Genomic DNA, 22,302 nt, shown 5'->3' with positions numbered 1-22,302 from the left:
CCAAATCTATGCATGTATTTTCTTGTTCACAGGTAGATAGGCCTATAACTGGGGGCCAGCATTAAACAGTTGCAAGTGGCAGTTTATATTATCCCCTCCTCCTTCCACTATAGAATTTTTATTTTTACCTGCAGGAAGCAGCTTCTTTAACATATAAAACAAATCCAATATGTTGTCCTTTGCATCCAAACTTTCTCTGCAGGTCATCTCTGTCAGCAGTATTCATTATCACTTCAATCTGCCATTAAAAATATCAGCATTTCATTATCTCATGCTCTATAAAAAAAAGTCATTCCGATGACTGGAATAGGCCACTACATGCATGTACCTTGTTATTTATTATAATCATGGAGGGGAGTGCTGTACTAGCAACTTAAACATTGAATTCATTACAATCAATACGACTTCCCTACATAACTGTAACATGAATGGTGATATTGAGCAACCATGTCACAATTCCTGCTTTCTTAAACTTTGCTGAATGAACTTGCTTAGTTTCTTATTTGGAATAATGGCCGCAAGATTTGTTGTGGTGTGGTGAGTAACGAAGATGTAAATGCATTTTCCCAACAACAACAAGAAGAGAACAACAAAATTAAGGAAAATGCTCTTTGATCTAAACATTATCAATTTATGAGTTTCTTGACGCATTTGGTTTCTAGTACGTCAATGTATTATACTGAAGGAGGAATAAATTAATGTTACCGATTTCTCGCCTCACTTGGTGGCCGATATCAAGGGAAGGAAAAATGGCTTCTACTTTTCGAAGGAAGGATTTTGATTGTTTAAAATAATCGCCTAAGTTTCGTGGTGCATGTCGTGACTAACGAAGAACAAAACCAAAACATCAAAGGGTTGGTCCATGTTTGAGGTTCAGTCCCTGGACTTGAGGTCATGGCTTTGTCCACCAACCTATTGCTTGGTGATCAGTTCTTTCCACATTTGTTAAAGGATGAGTATGTAATGGTTCCAATAAGATACATTTCATAGACATTGAATCGGTTGAAAGTCTCGTTAAGACCTCTCACCTGTCGAAGTACTAAAGAGAATTTTCATCCCGGAGGGTGGAAGTTACTTCACACATCCGATGTACAAAGTGAAGAGGAGAATCCCCTTTTTTAGAACAGGTTTTCAAATGTAACACAGCTGTCGAACGAACCGTCCTGACCTCACAGTTCGACATTTAACAAATGGTAAACACCACAGCGTACACTATTGAGTTATGGATGCACGCGGGAGGTTGCTAAGCACGAAAGAAGCGTAAGAGTCGCTCGAGGCGATAGCCGAGAGCGACTCTAGCTTCTTGAGTGCTTAGCAAACCTCCCAAGTGCATCCATAACTCAATAGTGTGCGCTGTGGTGTTTACCATTTGTTTTATAACATAACATTAACACACTGTAGCTAGAGTTCCCTTTTATTTAACAAATCTTACGTGACCAGAAAAAAACAAGCGCGCGCGGAAAAATAGTCTTTGCATTTGCTCACGTCAGCAGCCTACACCCATGGGCAAATGGGGGACGCTAAATTGACCAATCAGAGCGCGCGCTTTACTTTGGTTATGTTATAACAATTTTTTCAGCACTAACTACACGGCTGTCCACCATTTCGAGTGCGGTTCCTAGGAAACTGGGTCGAGAGGTAGTCATGGCCAATCAAAACTAAGAAACCGCGTTCAAAGAAATCTCTGCTCTTGATTGCAAAATCTGGATTTTGATTGTGAAATTTGGAATTTGGATTTTGCGGTAAAACAAGAAATGCAAAAACGAGATACGACGCTGAGAAAACATGGATTTCTATGTCTCACAACTTTTCGGAAATCTTAAGAGGGATTTGCAACTGACTATGGCTGTTCTAGGTGGGGTCTCTATGGGTTCACCGATAGCTGTAAAACAGCAAAGATATCAGCTTTCATGTATTGGCTGTGGGACTCGCCGACTTCCCCTATAGAGCCTTTGGGGCTTTAGAGCCGTTTTCACGATATTCCACAAGTATTCGCAGTTATTTTTAACTCTTGAATAAAACTAGGATTATTTTGATTAGGTCATTAACAAGAAAGGCAGAAAAGAAAACGCCTTTGGCTTTTCGAATATCATCAAGGTTACCTACGGCTGCAAGTTTCTGTAAAATCGGTTCACTTATGTCTCCACCCTCTGGGACACTTTCTCACTGACAATAACACTTGAAATAATCAAGAGAAAATAATTGTGATTATTTCCTTTCGAAATATTTTAATCATTCCCAAGATTCAATTGAATCAGAACAGCTAAAATTGATATGAGCAAATAAGATGGGCTAGTTAAATTAAAAAGAACCGATCCAGTTACTACAGACTTACCTCTATATTCACAAATTGTTTATAAAAATAATAATAATAATAATAATAATAATAATAATAATAATAATAATAATAATAATAATAATAATAACTTGTATTTCTATAGCGTTCTTATCCTATGTTCAAGGCGCTTTTTAACACTGTGCGGGGTACTTTGTCAGACTACCAGTAGCAGTTTATAATCAATAAAGGCGATTTTTTTTTTTACAGCTACCCCCTCCTCCCAATTCCCAGTAAACCGGCCAGACCACATCACAGTAACCTCGTGATGCGGGTTCTTTAACGTCCCCTGCTTAATCAAATTATCTAATTAATAGATGCAGGAGACGGGACCTACGGTTTATTCGTCCAGCGCTCTAACCAAATGAGCTAACCGGAAGACGGTTTGATGACAACTGTCAAAAGACGAGAATGCTGTCTGTTCTCCTTAAAGAAAATAAAACCGAGACATTTCTGTCTTCACTTTTAAAAATACGTCGAATTATTAACAACGCTATTATCGTGTCTTCAGATCTCAAAGAACAAAAAACGCAATCAAGAGGTAAGAAACGGCCATTTTCAAAATTAACTCAGTAATCTGGCTGCAAACCATTAATTCGCGAAAACCACATCGAGTAGTTCACAAACAGCTGCTACTCTGACCATAGAAAAAAAAAGATTATTATTTGCGTCAATAAATAAAATGTTATTTGTAGCATCTAAATGTTCAGGCAGATCATATTTGGAATTACAAAGCGTAGTCAATGTTGTTATTTCATAATGATGTACCTTGTACTGGTTGAGATAAAAATTATATGGTTTTTGAAACATATTTTTGTTTCCTTAACTGAAGATGCCAGTGACACTCGGGCGATGGAATTTCAATGCAGCTGATATCTCTGTGCTGGTAAAGGAAATCTGAAGAGAAAATTCCCTCCAGAACAGGGCCTCTCTTCGCATATTTTCAAACTCAAACACAAACACGAACAATTCACGGAAAGACAATAAGAAAGCAATTATTCTTTGGACAATGCTGTGACGTAGTCTTAGATTGAGCATCAAACCATAAGAGCCAGAGGGATTAAGTTAAAGAAGTTATACGCAAATGAATGAGGGTGTTACACATGAAAAGACGACCCAGAGATCGTGAAGTAATGACATTGATGTATTCATAAATCAAAACCTTTTTGGTTTAAAATCCGACAATAGATCAAAGGCCTTCGTTGAGAGGAATAGCTCGGCAATCCAGGAAGGGGTTTCTTAATTATTGTTCAAATGAATAAGTGAATTAACAGTTTGTCAACCTCCTTCTTAGCCACTGCTAAATTAACGACGCCGATTTCCCAGACACCGTCTTTGTGCCCTGAAAAAAAAAAAAATTAAATTCAGTCACAAGTTAATAGCCCTGTGGCATGTATATTGATCTCCTACTCTACTGTACTCGTGCAAGTCGATGGGGCGAGTATTCTCGTTTTATTTCTTCCTTCTCCTCTAGGCAAAAACATACTGTGGCCCATAGACGACAGGCTATCCACTTTTTAAATTCAATTTTATCGCGCTATAAATCTCATTTATCGCTCGATAAAAGCAAAATATCGTGCGAGAAATCGAAATCGTATCGCGATAAGTGAAAAACTATGGCGCGATAAATTCTAAATTAAATTAAATTCACAATCCTGTGATACGCGTTATTGACCACGCTTGAGGTCAAGATGACTGGATGTTGGCCCAGTTCTTTTTTAGCGTTTTTATGCACTGAGACGAGGTTGAGGTCCATAAAAACGAAATAAAAGAACGAGGATAATATCCAGCCATCTTGACCGAACAAGCTTGGTCAGTAAAGGATTCAGTATATGGAAAAAATATTTCGCTTTGAAATTACTAAGAATCAATAATGACTTGTTTATTTCGAGAGCCGGGAAAGAAAGCCAACTGTGTTTGTAGCACAGTGTGCCCACGAGGCTCGTTTAATTCTAACTTTGTTTTGATTGTTTCTTCTGCCGCTTATAGCGACTTCGACGCCAACACTGTCCAAAAGTTACGAACTTTAAAGTCCGCCCCACCCACTTTTTCTCTTGCGCGGGATTAAAGCGGGCAGTCCTGAGCGGGTAAAATGGGCCCATCTTGCCCTGCCGGCTCGGGTAGCCAATCAGAACATAGGATTCGCGTCATCTTCCAGCTGGTGCTGCCAGCTATATAATAATTAAATAACCGCGCGATAAAGAAAAATTTATCACGCGATATTTTAGTTCTATTGCGCGATAAAATGTGGCATGTCCTCTGTAGGCCAAGTTTTCCAGACAGTCTTTTAAGAAAATGGGGTCATAAAACAAATCACCTCCGTCTCGGTTGAAAACAGCCCAAAGACAGAAAAACCTTCGTGAGCGCATTTTTCGTTGGAATTTTTTTCGGTCGTTCGAGACAGGGAGATTTTAGTCTTTTTCTTCAGCCAAAGTCCACCAATAGAGCTAAGCCCATGATCAGTCATCTTGAGCTCCGCTCTACCAGCTAACCGTATAGCTACAAATTAAATCCAATCTTGAACTTATTTCGAGGCAGTTTTCTCTTTCTCTCCTTCTTGGTATTTTTGGAATATTCCGGCGCGACAGCGTGACCTGATCAGTTAACAAGTCACGTTTAAGAGACCTTGAACTTGACACTGGGATTGACGAGGACTCTCTTTCGGAGTTGAGTTGAGTTTTGTGACCTTTTCGCACCATGACTTTGTTGATTGTTTTGCTTGAAATGTAAGACTTTTCCAAGGCTTTATTTTCATTCAAATACTTACGCAACGTAAACATATATTTCATTTTTGTTGGCGGAGTTTACACTGTAGCCTCTCTATCAGAAAGAGCAGGATTTCTTATTTCACGTTAATTTTCCTATATGAACAAAGTTTAGTAATCATAGAATTTAAAGAAAAAATGACTAGCTAGGTAGCATGAACGTGGGTAGTGCTTTATGTAATCCATGCAAAATCTTTTGGCCGATTACTACGCTGATGAAAAACCCTCATTAACCACACGTGCCTGACTGTCGATAGAGCTTGTCAACAGTCCCCTAACGGCAGTTGGAATTAACTCCGAATGAAGTAGCTTGTAAGGGAGTGGTAAGGAAGGGGGAGCGCCCTCTTCCTTACCCATTCCCCGTCATCGCTGTTTTTCCTCCCGCTTTCCTTTTCGTACCGTATTCGACTTAAGAGCCTGTTCAAATGCTACTGTCGATCTGGAAAATGTTATAGATTTTCTTCAAAAAATTAAATTACTTCAAAACTATCCAGAGACTGGCACTATCTTTTCGCAACCTCCAGTTATTTCATTCAAACGCGACAAAAACATAGGCAATTTTTTGGTCAGAAGTTCATTCCAAACTAATGACCAACCCGGCACTTTTAAATGCGCTCGCGCACGATGCAAAACTTGTCCCTTCATTCACAACGCTGAGAAAATATCGGGACCCATGCGATCCATTAAGATCACCGATCACTTGAAGTGCACCTCCGCCAACGTTATCTATTGCATAACTTGCACTTATTGCAAAAAGTTATACATCGGCGAAACAGGAAGACGACTAGCTGACCGATTCCGAGGACACCTTCGCGTCGTGGAAAGGAATGACAAGGACTCATCTAAACCAGTCGCTAGACACTTTAATTTACCTAATCATTCTAAACAACATATGGCTATCTGCGGTCTTTCCTTACATTTACGCAACACAAAAAACCGCAAAACTCTTGAACAAAAGTTAATCTTTGAAATCGGCACTCTTAATCCCACAGGTATCAACGAACGCTTTTCATTCCACTAATTTATTCGTGTTTTTCTCGTTGCCATGTTCCCACCAATGGCGTAGGTGCGCTTTCTGCATATAAAACCACATACAACCCACAATTCCTCCATTCGCTCTGACGAAAGGCTAACGCTCGAAACGTCAGCTTTTTTATTCGTTACGGTGGCCAATTTACTATTTCAAACTAGTTGATATAACCAATTAAGCATCAAAAAAGCCCAGCGAGGTTTAGTTTTTTTTTTTTTAAATATAGATCAGTGATATGTGTCTAAATAATCAGAAAAGTTATTGACTTTAATAGTTGGCTCACTAGTTCACACCAACCTGCTACTCGCTTGTTTAGGCCTAGCATCCTCGGTAGTAATTCTCTTTAACGTTTCGATTTCTTCAGTCATACAGTCCACTTTGTTCTTACATTTCCCCATGGCTATTTCCTGCTTTGCCTGTTTCAGCAACACATCTTGAGTTGATTTACACATGTCCAAGAGGGAATACAACTGTTTTTTCATCCTCTGTGAAAGTATTATCAATATATTACGATAAACAGTCATAGGGGCAGTTCTGTCTGTTTCGGTTGCCCAAGCTCAGAGTGTTCAGAATCGATCAACTTTCCAGAGTAATAAATGATACCAAGGGTACTGCTTTACTGCGCTCTATAATTTGTCTGTAGAACTTGTGACACTGACCTTAACAAACAAGATGCAAAGGAAAAAACAGCGCAACAGAGCTCATTGATGCCGTCGGTTATCAGTAGACAGAATCCTCATCGACAACTTAAAATATTTTTGGCACTTCTAACGGGCTGTTTTAATATCTTTCGTTCTGGGTTTACCCAAAGCGTTGAAACCTCTACAAAGCAGTGCCTATTTTCCTTTTTGTCGAGAAAAAGTGTGAAATGGAGGCGAGACTTACCAAGTGTCGTCCGTTTTTGTTCTCCGAAGTTGGCGATCTTCTTCGGATATAACTCCTTCTCTCACTTCACTGCAACAAGACCACATAAGTAGAGAAGACAAGAAAAGTAGTACCTCGTCAGTAAAGTGTTTTAAAGACGAGTGATTTTGAAAGATGGTTAAGTTGTGAAAACGTTCCGACCACGTTTCCGTTATCACGAAGTTCAAGTAATGATGATAATGATAATAAGATGATAATAGTCATGATAATCATGATAATAATAGTTAAGATCCTAATAATAATTGCCCACTCCCCCAATGAGGCTTTTCAGTGCTAATAGTGACAAATTGTAAATAAACTTTCATTCTAACACCTCGCGCAAAATACACTTCAGATTCGAAGTCTAAATGGCCTCCTCCAGAGGGCCAGGTTCGCATCACTAGATTTTTTCATCAAAAAATGTCGCCACGATATTAACAAACTTAAATTCAATCGTAGCACCAAATTTTCCAATCTCTCCTTTGAAGAGTGGTCGCCACTAAAAAAACCTAAAAAAACGCAGAGACATTGTTATCAAAGCAGCCGACAAGGGTGGCGCAGTAATTGTTTTGGAGGACCGATCTTTACCAAAAAGAAGCTCTGCGGCAACTTTCTGACACCTCTTTTAATCAAAAAGTTGACAAAGATCTCACTTTAACTCATCAAAACTCTGTCAAAAATACGATTAACGAACTGAACTAAACAAGCTAAACAAGAATTGCCGGCCACAGCAAAAAATCTCATCATTACCACTCCTAGAACTTCTTCTATTTACTTTTTCTCTAAAATTCACAAACCTAACAGCCCAGGTCGACCCATTGTCTTGGCTCGCAGTTGTCCCACCGAACTTATTTCCAACTATTTAGACAACATTATGGCTCCCATCGTCAAAACTTTACTATCATATATCAAAGACAGCCAACACGCCCTTCAAATTTTTCGCGACTTTAATTTCCTCGGCCAAGGCAAACTTCTTTTCACTGTGGAAACTACATCTCTTTATACTGTCATTCCCAATGACGAAGGTCTTCTGGCCCTCAAACATTTTTTCCATCAACGCATTGTTAAGGAACCTAGATCTGAAACTCTACTTCACCTAGCCGAACTAGTTCTTACACTCAACTGTTTTTCATTCGGGGACAATTATTTTAAACAAACCAATGGCGTAGCCATGGGTACTAAAATGAAACCCAGCTATGCCAATCTCTTTGTAGGTTTTGTCGAATACTAATTTTTAAGCCAATAAATGACCCAAACCTGAACTCTGCAGTCGCTATATTGACGACTGTATCGGCGCTTCCTCCTCTACCCCGCAGAGAGTAGTAGTGGTAGTAGTAGATACTTTTATTTAGGCTAGGGTAACTCCTACAGTTACAAAAACTGATATCCTTAGAGGCCCTAGATAAAAGAAATATAAAAATACTCAAAACTAATCCTAACTAAGCTAACAGAAGAAAAATCCTAGAAGAGGTTAAAATTTATTAAACTATTCATAAAAACTACAAATTACGATTAAAAACTTCACATCCATGATAATAAAAAGGTTTTTTCGTACATTCTAGTTTGATGGAGGGAAGACGAAGATGATTACTTTGCCGCGTCTTTCTCTGTACGATATCTCTATTAAAATAAAAGTGGTCCATTAAAAATTGCGGCCACCGCTTATCTAGACATTTCTTCACAAGGTTTAACGTGTGAATCTCCCGTCTAAGTCCCAGCGTATCATAATTAAGGTGAGCTAGCGCTTCATCACTGCTGTTAGTTTGCATGATAATCCTTGCCGCACGTCTCTGCAATTTTTCTATACTATCAGCATTCGTACGGCCGCAACAGTTCCAAACGGCATCACAATAATCAAGAACAGGAAGAATAAATGATCTATAAATTATATTAGCAGTATGCATACTAATGCTCCGCCTGGTGCGGCTAAGAATTCCTATTCTCTTACTAACTTTGCTTACTACATAATTTACGTGTGTGTTCCATGAAAGCGACTCATCCAAGATTACACCTAGGTATTTATACTCGGCAACCCGTGTTAGCTCCTTGCCATCGATATTCACAGAGAGCATTTGCTAACCTAGAGCCAGTACCAAATAAAACACATTCAGTTTTGCCTTGGTGAATAAAAGGACTGCTGTCTAAAAGCCAGTCATTAACCTTGGCAAGTTCACTGGTAGGTGTACTACTTATTTCTTGGGCATTACTAGCGGTGAAATAAATAACTGTATCATCAGCGTACATCAGAATCTGGGCAGATCGTTGACAAACAGGACAAAGAGTAAAGGGCCAAGAATTGACCCTTGCGGGACACCCAAGGTAATAAGACATGGATCAGAGTTTTCTTTACCAAAACTTAGGAGTTGTTTTCGGTCTGTCAGATAGTTTCGGAAGCAGTCTAACTCAATGTCCTTAAGTCCATATGACCCTAGTTTGCTAATAAGTATTTCGTGATCAACAGAGGAGCTAACTCAGTTTACAACCCCAGTCAATTCTTTTCAACCAGCCCTAAAATATACCTAGGAAATTTCCGACAGTTCTTTATCCTTTTCAGACATCAAAGTTTCAATTAAAGAAAATGGTATATGCACTAGTGTGTATCACAAACCTACAAACTCACACTACTTTCTGTATTCATATTCGCACCCATCTCATGTCAAGAATGCCATTCCCTTTTCTCAGTTTCTAGGACTTCGTCGTTTATGTAGAGATGTCACTGTGCCAGTTTTTCGAAAAAAACCTGGTTACCCTGTTTCTGTCGTTCAAGTGAGTCATCGCCGCGCCCAACTTATTGATCGACAGTCAGCACTACAAACGTCACAAAAGGAAAATTCCGACTGCATCCCTTACCAAAAAAGATAACCATGAAGTTTACTTTAAGTATAGTACAAGTATACTGCATCAATAATAGTTATACTGCAATCATACTTCAATGGTACTGCACTTACTTAAGTACAGCTGCAGTACCATTTTTGAAGTACACTTTAAGTATACTGTTCGAGTGAAAATCATTTTCCTTGTTGATGATGTAGGGTATAAGTATACTTGAAATCTCTCACAGAAATGTAAATCATGGTCAGGTCTGATTAAGTAGGAAAAACTATACTGAAAAGGTACTGAATTGCCTCAGTTGAAATAGCAGTGTCTTTTCATGTATCTGTTTCCTAATTTTCCGCGCAGTTATATTTGTTTGTTAATAGTTATCAATGACCGCTGTTAATTCATTCCATTAATTCATTCTTGTTTTTCTCGTCACCATGTTCTCACCAATAGCATAGCTCCACTTTCTGCATATAAACACACACACACAACTCACAATTCCTCCATCCGCTCTGACATTAAGGGCTAACGCTCCAAACGCCAGCTTTTTAACTCTTTTACAGTGGCCAATTTATAATTTCAACTAAGCTGATAAAACCAAATTACCATGTTACACCCACTGACGCAAGCACCACAGCTTCTTTAGAAACTACTACCTTTATTCCTTAATTTTCACATTTAGAAAATGGGGGAGAAAGTATGTTGAAGTTATACATGTTTTTACTCAGGCTGTTTGAAAGATGCATTTAGTAAGGTCAAATAAAAAATTTAGAGGAAGCATGATCTTTCTTTTGGTCAGGTTGATGAACCACAGTAATAAACTAAACACTTATACTGTCAGAAGTCAGATGATGTTGTCATTAGTAAGCTAATGGAAAGAAATTAGTGGACCCAATTTTGCCAATTAATTTAGTTGTAGCTGAGGCATTGTGAGTCAGTAAGTTAGTTGATAACACATGTCATGGTTCTTATTAAATTGTTTTTCACTGCTACTCTTGAAAATCATTTCTACAGCTGACTATGTGTTTACTCTTTCATCACCTCTTCAGCAAGAGTTATTGGAGGCTTGATGCTCATCACTATTTTAAAGATTTTCACAATTTTGAAAGGAACTGAATTAAGAAATGATCTTTCCTAAGATCATGTTAAACTTAGACTCTTGAAACCTTTTAAATGGTTCCAAAGGTTGTTTTTTGTAGAAATCTAGACAAGTGCAGCCAAATCATCTATTTTTCATTAGCTGACATTGTGTCATCTCTATAAAAACAAAACAAAACTAAACTTAACTCAAAAAAAAAGAAAATAAAAACACGAGGGAAATTAATTCAATTTTTCATATCCTATAATCAGCAAATGGTGACTGATGAACAAGTGGTTCAGTTATTACAGAAGATATACTAATTTCTCATGACACAAATTTCATTAGACCAGCAGATGAAATTGAATCAAGCAAAGAAATGATCCTCACAAGTAGACTGTAATTTCTTATAAAAAATTGCAGAAAAGAAACCAGAAAACATTCAGGCCTCAATGCTAAGTGTTCCTGAAACAGTTATTAAAACAGAGCAAGATAGAATTTTCAAATTCTTGTGGAAAAATAAAAAGGATGAAGTAAAAATTATGGTGGTGTGAACTTCCCAAATGTCCACTGTGGTAAAATCACTACACTTGAGCTGGTTAGGCAGGTTTCTAAATTTCACAAATGAGACCTGGCAAGCTATCCCTAATAGTTATTTTAATAAATATGGAGGATTATCTTTCCTATTGAAATGTAATTACAACTCTGAGCACTTTGACAAGAAAATGCCTCTTTTTTATAGCGAGATGTTAGGCTATTTCAAGTAATTACGCAGGGGTTATCCTGATGTTTACAATAGTGAATTTATTCTTTGGAACAATAAAGAAATTACAACAGAGAGCAAATCTATTTTCTGGAAATATTTGTTTGGAAAAGTACTAATATTAAATAGAGATGGTTAAAGTTCTTATCTCTAGAAAATTTTCAAAGGAAATATAATGTTGAACCAAACTATTAAAAATTTTCAACTTATTGCTGCAATCCCAAACTATTTGAAGAGAAAAGCACAGGCATTAACGCCTGTAACACACAGAAATATATTAGAAGAATGGGATATTTTCTATCAGTCTAAAAACAAAGTTATCTCTAACTAAATGTAGATGTAAAGATTACCACAAATTACTTCAAGAAAAGATTAGGACAGAACCTACTGCCATTAAAAGATGGTAAAGACATTTGGTGAACTTTGACTCTGGTTGGAAACAGATCTTACACAATTAAAACTTACAAAACAACAAGTGACAAGCTAAGAGGATTTGGTTATAAGGTTTTCCCCAGAATATAATGTCACTAATAAGGAACTCAAGCAATTCAAAATCAGAAATGATGACTAATGCTTTTAATACAAAAATCCTGATTCACTAGACACACCTTCTTGGTCAGTGCCCTGTGAGTATTCAATTCTATCCAGAAATCATATAGTGAAGTTGAAGTTTGAAGTTCATTTATTTGTTTAAGCAGGTTGATTAATTGGCAGATGTAAGTAGCTGATGTGGACCCGCTGTCCTAACCCACCCATCCCACCCCAGGGGAGGACATCCATCACACAGTAATCTCGTGTGTGGGAAATTAACGTCTCCTACCCCAACCCTGCAGGAGACGGGACCTCCATTTATTCGTCCCTATCTGAGAAGACTAGAATATCTAACCATTTCTTGATGTTATAGAAAGGTAGCAAATTCTTCTCAATTATTTAATTATTTTAAGACCTTGAGTGTTGGTCCTGCTGGGGCTCGAACCCTCAACCTCCCGCACTACAGTCCAGTGCTCTATCCATTGAGCTAACCATTGAGCTATCCATTGAGCTAACTATTGAGCTAACCGGGAGGCTAGCTCCTGGTTAGCCAGGAGGCTAGTGGTTCAATATTTTTAAAAACATCCACATAAATTTATCTGTTAACCAAATTTTACTTCAGATTTACCTCCCTCCTGCCATTAGCGATATTACCTCCGACCCCAGCTGGATTTGCTTATCCTATTAACAAAAGATACATATACAAACTGTGGTCAAAATAATGAAAAAATCTTAGTAAGTTACAATTTATACAAGGAAAATTGAGAACTTTATCTAAGGTAGTAAAATACAAATTAATATTGTCAACAAACCTTTTTTTTTTTTGCTTTTTTGTTCATATCATGTGTTACTGCAAAATAATAATAACAATGAAAAAAAAAACAGAGATGTGAATAATGTAAGAAAAGTAATTGTAATTGCCAGTGGTGTACTGTAAATACCATATTTAACTAAGTAACGTAAACATATAATTAGCCATAAGTGATATAGTATATTGTTATTAGTCAGCGCTCTAACAATTGGCTTGTTAGCTCAATTGGTAGAGCGCTGCACTAGTATCGCAGAGGTCAGTGGTTCACATCCCGTACAGGCCTGATTTTTTTCAGGTCTAATTTTTGCTATTGCATAAATAGCACTTTCTACTGTGAGGATCGTGCATCATACGTATCTATAACCGCAGTTCAAAGGATATGAACTTCATATATTCATCATATCTGATTTATCATCACAGATTTATTACGAATCAACTTAATGGCCTGCTCCCTTAAAGTTGGCTTGTTAGCTCAATTGGTAGAGCGCTGCACTAGTATCGCAGAGGTCAGTGGTTCCAATCCCGTACAGGCCTGATTTTCTTCAGGTCTGATTTTCGCTATTGCATATATAGCACTTTCTACTGTGAGGATCGTGCATCATACGTATCTATAACTGCAGTTCAAAATATATGAACTTCATATAATCATCATATCCAATTTATCATCCCGGGTTTATTATGAATCAACTTAACGGCCTGCTTCCAGTTGGCTTGTTAGCTCAATTGGTAGAGCGCTGCACTTATTGCAGAGTTCAGTAGTTCAAATCCCGTACAGACCTGATTTTTTTTTTTTCCGGTCTGATTTTTGCTATTGCATATTAAATAGCACTTTCTACTGCAAGGATCATGCATCATATGTATCTATAACCGCAGTTCAAAATATATGAACTGCATATATTCATCATATTGTTATTAGTGAAAGTTAAAGCAGCATTGTAAGTAATGTATTGTATTGCAGTGTACTGTTGAGTACTGTAAAACTTTATTAAAAAAAATTAATAGAAAATAAACAAATAAAAAAGGAAAACTAAAAAAAAAATCAGATAATTAGAAGAAAAATAAAAAAATAAAAAAAATTCAGGCATTGAAAGGATTTGAACCTCTGCCTTCAAGATACTAGTTGGGCAGTCTACTACCAGCTGTCAGCTATAAAGCCACATGTCAGTGGACAAAATTTAGAGGCTAATCTAAATCAAAATTTTCAATAAATAATTCAATTTGAGCTGCAGATGAAAATTCAGCAAAGAAATGGCTCTTGCAAATGGACTGGACATTGTAGTACCAAGAGAGAGAACTGAGCTAAGAAGCCAGGTTCAGTAAAAAAACTAAGAACAATTAACTCATTTGCCCTCAAATGCTAAAAAGGAAAGATTTTCAATAAGGGTTATCATAGAGATACCCAGCATTACTTAACTGAAAGCTTAATCCAATATGATTCAAATTACTAAAAAACTTTGTGTTCTATAATAAATATGTGGTTGCCATGACACCAACACATGAGAATTGTAACAGTGAGAAACTTTAAACAGTGATAAGAGTTTCCATCAGAAAGTCAACCTGTAAAACTAACATGTATTGTAAATGGTACAGGAGACAAAGCACTATTAGATATGGTGCCAATTATGCTAAAGCAATCTAAAATTGTGGAGAAAGAAATTAAGATGAGACAACAGAGCTGTCTGTCTGAGCCTATGTACAACTGTACAGCATATCTGTCACCATTTTGATCCCTAATTCATTCTTCTATGCTGTTTTATTAGTGACTTTTTTTTTTCCTTGGGTAACATTGATGCTGATGTACTTATATTGCAGATCAGTTTATTCACATTATAGTGACTTTGGACCCCAAAATGTAACAAGTATGTCTGTTTACAAGAACTATGCTGAAAACAATACCATTAATACTCAGCGTACTAACAGTATAAAACTACTCACTCAGGTTTAATTAATAGTCTGGGTACATACAACTTTGTAAGGGATTTTAGGAGGGCTTCTAAATAAAGGGCCTTACAAACACAGTGTATATATCTGAGGGGGCTTAAATTAACCAGAACAGAAACACTTTGATACAAGCTGTAGAAGCACTTATCAAAATATGTTTTACATTATTTTGAGAAACTGCATTCATGAGGATTTGAGTTAATGAATCTCTTGTTACATTTTGTTTCTAGTACACACTGTACATCAATACATATATTGTTTTGTTGTGTAGTATATATCACTGAGTATTTTGATAAGTTGCACTGTATTTTGACAAGCCTGTAGGGCATGTCAAAATACAAACAATGAGTAAACATTCATTCTCAGCAATACTACACAACAAAACGTCTAATAAGAGATCTATTATCCAACACGCCAAATTCTCATTTCAGTGCGATCGAATTTAATTCGCAGATATTTCTGAAGTACAAATATCGCATGATATTTGTACTCATCTCTGCACGTTATCTGTACTCTACAAAGCACAACTGCATTATAAATATATCTCATCCAACCTTTTTTTGTGTAGTATTGCTGAGTATTTTTACGAGTTGTGCTATTTTGATGAGCCCATAGGGAGAGTCGTTATAGAAACAACGACTAAAAATACTCAGTGATACTACACAAAAAAACGTCTAATAAGAGATTATTATCCAACACGCCAAATTGTTATTTCAGTGTGGGCGAATTTCGCGGATATTTCTGGAGTACAAATATCGCGTGATATCCGTACTCGTCTCGCGCGTTATTTGTACTCTAGCACAATTGAATAATAAATGTATCTATAACCCTTACCAAATCTACATATATGTGACATATATATGTTACATATGTATGCCACATACATGTGCCATATATGCCACATATATGTGGCATGTATGTCAAATATATGCCACATATGTGTAACATAAATGTGGCATATGTAGGAATTTGGCACTCATGTTGCATATATATCACATATATGTGACATATATATGTAACATATATGTAACATATATGTGGAACCTGGGAACCACAAATGCACCCTTACCAAATCTACATATATGTGACATATATGTTACATAAGTTCAATCGCTGCACATATATGCCACATATATGTGGCAAACATGTGTAACATGTATGTCACATATATGTAGATTTGGTGAGGGCATGCACATGCAGGTCAACCTAAAGGCATAGATGTATTATAGTTGATAATAGACCACTTTCATAAATGGCTGCCGGATTAATATTCGTTTGTTTAAATTTAAATTTGCCCGAGTGACCTCGTTTGAGATAATGTATTCTTTTGACTTTTGTACTGGAGAACGAGGCCACCCAGGCAAATTTATATGTAAACAAAAGAATTTTAATTCGGCAGCCATTTATGAAAGTGGTCTATAGCTAGCCAAAAACAATTGCAGTCAATAAAGAATAACCACAATCCTTAATTGAGATCACAAAATCATATATTTCTGTAAGGCATGGCTTTGTGAAACCTGTTAATATGTAAAGAAAATAGAGCTCATATATATATATATATAAACGTAAAAAACCTTATCCTCGAATCATGGAGCTTTGTAAACAATTATTTAAGAAAATAAAAATTAAAACTTCGCACTAAAACTTCGTGCAAAGTTTTAATTTTTATTTTCCTAAATAATTGTACATATATATATATATACATATATATATATATATATATATATATATATATATATACAAGTAGACGCTTGTACTGTAAGGGGTCCCACAAACAATGCTGATCAGTCTCAAACGCGCTGCCTGGAGGATCACTGAAGTGATCGTGCGCTCTTGAAATAACGTAAATAAAAGCAGAAATGTAATGGTCAAGAGGCCAACTCCAATGTAGCTTTATTGGTTTATTAGCCCAACGTTTCGACCGTCTCGGTCTTCCTCAGGAGCATACTAATTACATACTAATCACATACTAATCTTATTGTAATTAGTATGCTCCTGAGGAAGACTGAGACGGTCCAAACGTCGAGCTAATAAACCAACAAAGCTACATTAGAGTTGGCCTCTTGACCATTACATTTCTGCAGTTCTTCTAAATTTTATGAGCCAATCTTTTTTCATATTAAACAGTTATATAAAACATCAACAGCCTGTATATGCAAATGAAAAGCTGTACCCAAATGTAAAGCAAGAAAATGCTCATAGACATATATGGTTGTGGCAAACAAAGCATATATTTTGTATTCCTCCTTAAACAAAGTGAATGAGTGTTTACATCAATAAAATGGCCTGAATTACAACGTACCGCATCAAAGTGATGTATTTCAGTTTTATCCTACAGGCAAATTTTATTTCCATTTGTTGTTGGATATATGGCTATATGCAATAATGATAGAGTTTAATTAATACAAACGAAAATAAAAATTGAACCCAGGATAAAACTGAACCACAACATGTACACCAGTGACATGTACTTGGTAAATTACAGGTCAGTTGGAGAAACTTCTCTTGAGTTAAAGCACATCAATTGCCACAATCAAGTTTTTTTCTATTTTCAAGGGCATTATAGATAAAAAAAGCAGATAACAATCTCCCTCAATGGATGGTCCCGCAAATATGCAACATTCAAAAACATTAACTCAGAACCCATCAAACAATAAACCAGGCATTCAACTGAGAAAATGATAAGTCTATTGCCCATATAGGTTACTGATGAGTGCATGAACTTCAATGGAATGTATTGGACAAGATTAAGGGTCATAAAACGCAAGTGCATGCTAACGATACAGTGTCAACATTCTTTCCTTTTTGAAATTCCTCTGTGGCATCCTGTGCACGTGTCCTGGATGGCTTTTTGCACAAGGGCCACTTTTGAGTTCTTGAATTGGGACTATACAAATGCTGTCAAATGAGAAGCAAGATATATACTTAGAATCATATATTAGTTTGTGATATATCTTAAATATAGTAATACTAACAAAAGGTTGCTACTCATTGGAACCCAAAAAATTCCCTGACTTTTCACTGACCTCAAAACATTTTTCACTGACCTTGAATTAAATTAATTACCAAATTATCGAAAGCGCAGTGCACAAAATATTATTAGCACTGAGTTAAGCAGGGTTTGATGGTTTGTTTTATTTCCTTGGGGTACACAACTCAAATATAAAATGGCTAAGGCTAAAGACATGCAGGGAACGATTTACGAAATTTCTCGGAATAGCATAGTTCTATTGTTCTATGATACACTTCTCCATCGCTTTTAAGCTTTCTATCCAATTTGCTACACTTGATCGACTACTTCACAAACCTCTGTGGAACCCTCAAATCAACATTCCCCTACTTTTCACTGACTTTGACGAGAACTAAGATTTTCCTTGACTTTTTGCAAAATTCCCCAGTAACTCTTCCCTGACCTTGAAAAATTTGCGGGGTTTAAAGACAGATGTAAGGAAAATAAAAAACACGATCACCCACTTTTCAGCTTACCTTTATATATCCCCCTCAATTTTAAATAGAGAAATGCTTGGGCCTCCACATTACCCTCACCATTCAACGTTTGTGCAGATTTTGGAAAGATTTTCGTATAACCCCCTACCAATCAAAAACAAAGCTGTAGTCCCAAAGGAAATACGTTGTTTTTCCTCTGCTTTCCTTTATCCAAGAATTGAATGCATAATCAAGTATGGGGATATAATACGGAAGTCTTGTCCAGATTTTTATATTACAGACGTTTTTTGACATTGCGTACAAACACTTCTCGCTCTGTTTGCCCCGTTTCCAATATGGCGGATTTTAATAAACCGTTTTATAATAATAAACAGTGTAACGTGGAGAAACACTTAGCTAGAAGCTAGTTTACAGGTTTTCCACGAAACAACTTAAACAAATAATTCAAATTGAAAATAACGTTGTTAAGAATCCCAACTGGCCGAAGGCAAACCAGTTAGCTATATTTCAAGCATGGCCGAGGATTTGAAATTCGGGGCTAATCCAAGTAGTCGACAAGGCGGGACTTGAACCCAGGAGCGACAGATTGCAAGTCTGACACGCTGACCACTCGACGATGCTGCCCTCCTTTTACCGCGAAAAGATCTATTGCAGCATGGAAAAGCAAACACTGTACTGTCCTTTGTTACTTAGTGGCCTCTGTATTGACATCAATGAAAACAAACAGAAATTTCGGCTCATCCTCGGTGTAAAAACCTGTAAAGCTCACGAGTGACGTAAAACAAAGACAACAAAACATTAAAAACAAAAGCGTACAGCAAAACAATTCCTCATGACACAAAGAAAACCTCATCAGGTTTTTACACCGAGGATGATCCGAAATTTCACGCTCTCAAAACATGCCGAAGGTAGCGAATCTTTATGGCAAAGTTGAATCCGCAATCGGCCTAGCTTTCAAACAAAATTCCTCTGGAACCAAGGTAGAGCGGAAAGCATTAATTCGCAGCTAAGACAACTATCCATATAACGCAGTTAATTTTGCATGACTTACCAAAGCCGTTAGCGAAGCGAGAAGGCGCCTTTGTTTCTCTCATTATGAGAAAAGTTGTCCAAAATGGGAGAACACTGGCGAAATTTATCCGATGAAACAATGCTTCGGCACTTGCGACTCAAAGACTCCCGCTCTTGTCGACGCTGTTGTCTAGTCACATGAATATTACCACGTGATGCGTGCCCTCAGGCATTGTGGTCTTTCGTGATGAGAGGGCATGCGCTTTACATGCCATGTAAAATGGTGGAACGTTAAGAAGGCGAGATGGCAACAACATTCATCGAAGAGAAGTATCCCTTCAAAAACCCAAAAGCACTTTTTATCGACAGCAGGATAAAACGGTACAACTTACCTCAGATGAAGATGAGCAAACTCCCGAGGAAAGTGGGAATGTTTCGCTAGGAAATCGCAAATCAGAGTATTCAGATGACCGTGATGACAATTAATGCGGACTTGAGTATGTCGGAGACTATGTCAGATATGTCATTGCCTTCATCTCCGGACCATCAAGGAATGTCTTCGCCTGAAGACAACAGCGATGATATTTTGGACATGAATTGGAGCGGTGTCTCTGAAGGTGATGGAAGAAGCTATCGTGAAAGCTTTTCAGATGATGAAGAGAAATCAGTTGGTGGCGACATCTCCAATCAAACAGAAATTTTTAAGGATCCCTTTGTGTACCCAGGTTCACTACTTAAACTGTCTGAGAGCGTTCTTTTGATCCTTACTTTGGTGGTTGCTCGCAATCTAAATGGAAATTGTCTTTTAGGTGTAATTGCTTCGATTAATTTGCACTGTATTCCTGGATTACTTAACAATTAAGTGTGTCAGCTCATTGAATGCTCTTAAAAAGTACTTTGCAGACTTGATACATGCATGGGCCATAAGGTAGAGCTGTACACAAGCCATGAGACCCACACCATCAGAGCTTATCCTTGCTATATGGTTTGCCTGTTTTAGCTACATGTATTTAAAGAATTAGTGGCACCGAAATTCAGGTATTTCTCTTTGGTATTTGTAGTTCAGAAGAATCTCACTTTTTATCAAATAATTTAAGCAATTTTGTTATGATGACAGCATAATTAACCCAGCCTAGCTTCACCAAAAACTTGGATTGCATTAATTCATTTGAGAGAAAGGTTCAAGCAGGATACATGCAAGCTATCGTTTAAGTAGAGGCTGATAGTTTCTAAAAGAAACTGTTTGGGGCTGCGTCAGTAGGGGCAATGAAATAATTTGAATATATCAACAAAGTTGAAATGGTAAATTGGCCACTGTTACGATTGTAAAAGCTGACGTTATCATTTAAGTAGGATTGGCAAAATGTTAAATATTTAATAGTTCACAATCAGATCTGCATGCATGAGTATATATAATGTGCTTATAGAGATTGATATAAGCACTTTTCCATTTTAAGTTTATTATTCATACAGTGTAATAAAAATGAAAACAGCACTGCATCATGTAATATTTGAACCCTACAATGGAATTAGGGACTCCTCAATTTACTGTATCAGTCCATGCAAGGCTATATCGATAAATATGAGCAAACATAAATGCTACATATATGTGCAAACTTGCATACATGTTACATATATGTTTTCATCCTCGCCAATTTTCATATATGTCACATATATGCAGACATATGTGACATATATGTAGAAATGACTGTAGCATTTTAACTATATGTCACATATATGCACATATATGTGACATATATGTGCAACAATTGAACCTATGTCACATATATGTCACATATATGTAGATTTGGTAAGGGAAGGAGGAACCACGTTAACTCATTTTGTCGATTTCTCACCTCACTTCATGACCGATATTGAGGGAGGTTAAATGACTTTGCACTATATTTCGATGGAAGAATTTTGAATGTTTAAAGGATAAGCACGCAGTGGTCCTAATAAGATACATTTCATAGACATTGAATAAGTTAAAAGTCTTGTTAAGACCTCTCACCTGTTGAAGTATAAATACGAATTTTCATCCAGGAGGGTTTGAAGTTACTTCTCACATTCGATGTACAAAGTGAAGAGGAGAATACTCTTCTTACAGAAAAGGTTGTCAAATGTAACACAGCTGTCGAAACGAACCGTCCTGACTATACATTGCGATATCAATTACTTTCAGTACTCAATCCAAGGCCGTGCGCCATTTTGAATGTGGTTGCTAGGAAACTGAGTCGAGAGGAAGTCACGGCCAATCAGAAATAAGAAACTGCGTTCAGAGAAATCTTCGCTTTTCATTGGAAAATCTGGTATTTTGAAATCCAGGTTTCTGATTTTATTAGGGTGATTCCCTGGGTTTTGCACTGCGCAACCTTTTCTGCGCATAACATTGTGACATCCAAGATGGCGGCTGTTCTTCCCGCTGGTGAGGTATTATTTAGGTCAAAATGTGTGGACAGAACCACGCAGAATAACTATGGACTACGCATGTATCGGGCGGCAGGATGTGACATAGGTGTAGCCTTACGTAAAGTATATAACTATAGTTGACTTGATTGATAAAGCGCATTGGTAGCAATACGTATTAAGGCTGCTGTGTCTTCCAGTGGTGACATGCGTAACTGACGTGCAGGTAGCAGGTTGAAACGTATGGTTTTTAATAACACTCTACTGCGCTTTGAATCAATCAATTCAATTATGATTTTGTTTGGTATCTTCATCATTTGATTTAGTCCACAGGACCAATATGGCGGACGGGAAGCGCTTCGATCCTGTGTACATATTTTAATGGCAGGAGACTGTGATTTTTTCAAAGTTAAAACCCAAAGACAAGTCGAAGGTGTGGAAAAAAGTTCAAAAAAAAGATC

At 37.1% G+C, this 22,302-nt stretch overlaps 1 protein-coding gene and 2 long non-coding RNA genes across 12 annotated transcripts in view; 1 reads left to right on the top strand and 2 right to left on the bottom strand.

The window, feature by feature from the left end:
* LOC148742615 (uncharacterized) overlaps positions 1 to 21,668 on the bottom strand; it is a 224,173-nt gene extending 202,505 nt beyond the window's left edge. The window contains exons 1-7 of one of the 6 annotated variants that reach the window (XM_088757796.1): positions 21,447 to 21,590; positions 13,038 to 13,075; positions 12,854 to 12,906; positions 8,589 to 8,653; positions 7,016 to 8,431; positions 6,428 to 6,615; positions 2,355 to 3,677 (exon numbers count right to left, since the gene is read on the bottom strand). In XM_088757796.1, coding sequence (XP_088613922.1) covers positions 8,382 to 8,431; positions 8,589 to 8,653; positions 12,854 to 12,906; positions 13,038 to 13,075; positions 21,447 to 21,474 — 234 coding nt within the window. In that variant the 5' untranslated portion in view covers positions 21,475 to 21,590 and the 3' untranslated portion in view covers positions 2,355 to 3,677; positions 6,428 to 6,615; positions 7,016 to 8,381. The other 5 variants (XM_088757810.1, XM_088757794.1, XM_088757802.1 and 2 more) reach the window with 5 other exon arrangements.
* LOC148742616 (uncharacterized) lies at positions 17,187 to 21,248 on the bottom strand. Its single transcript, XR_016000294.1, has 2 exons — positions 19,476 to 21,248; positions 17,187 to 17,875 (listed from the first exon to the last, which is right to left on the bottom strand). It is a non-coding gene; the product is annotated as an uncharacterized LOC148742616 (long non-coding RNA).
* A 71-nt stretch (positions 21,669 to 21,739) lies between the features above and the next one.
* LOC148742611 (uncharacterized) overlaps positions 21,740 to 22,302 on the top strand; it is a 21,056-nt gene continuing 20,493 nt past the window's right edge. Inside the window, exons 1-2 of one of the 5 annotated variants that reach the window (XR_016000328.1) lie at positions 21,740 to 21,860; positions 22,168 to 22,302. The exon at positions 22,168 to 22,302 is cut by the window's right edge and continues 1,036 nt beyond it. This is a non-coding gene — a long non-coding RNA (uncharacterized LOC148742611). Of the gene's footprint in view, positions 21,861 to 21,930 lie in introns of those variants that run through there. The other 4 variants (XR_016000327.1, XR_016000326.1, XR_016000324.1 and 1 more) reach the window with 4 other exon arrangements.

This window comes from Stylophora pistillata, chromosome 1, assembly GCF_964205215.1.
Source record: "Stylophora pistillata chromosome 1, jaStyPist1.2, whole genome shotgun sequence".
NCBI lineage: Eukaryota > Metazoa > Cnidaria > Anthozoa > Scleractinia > Pocilloporidae > Stylophora > Stylophora pistillata.
The sequence above is the reverse complement of the archived record's forward strand: the minus strand, read 5'-3'. Positions and strand labels throughout refer to the sequence as shown.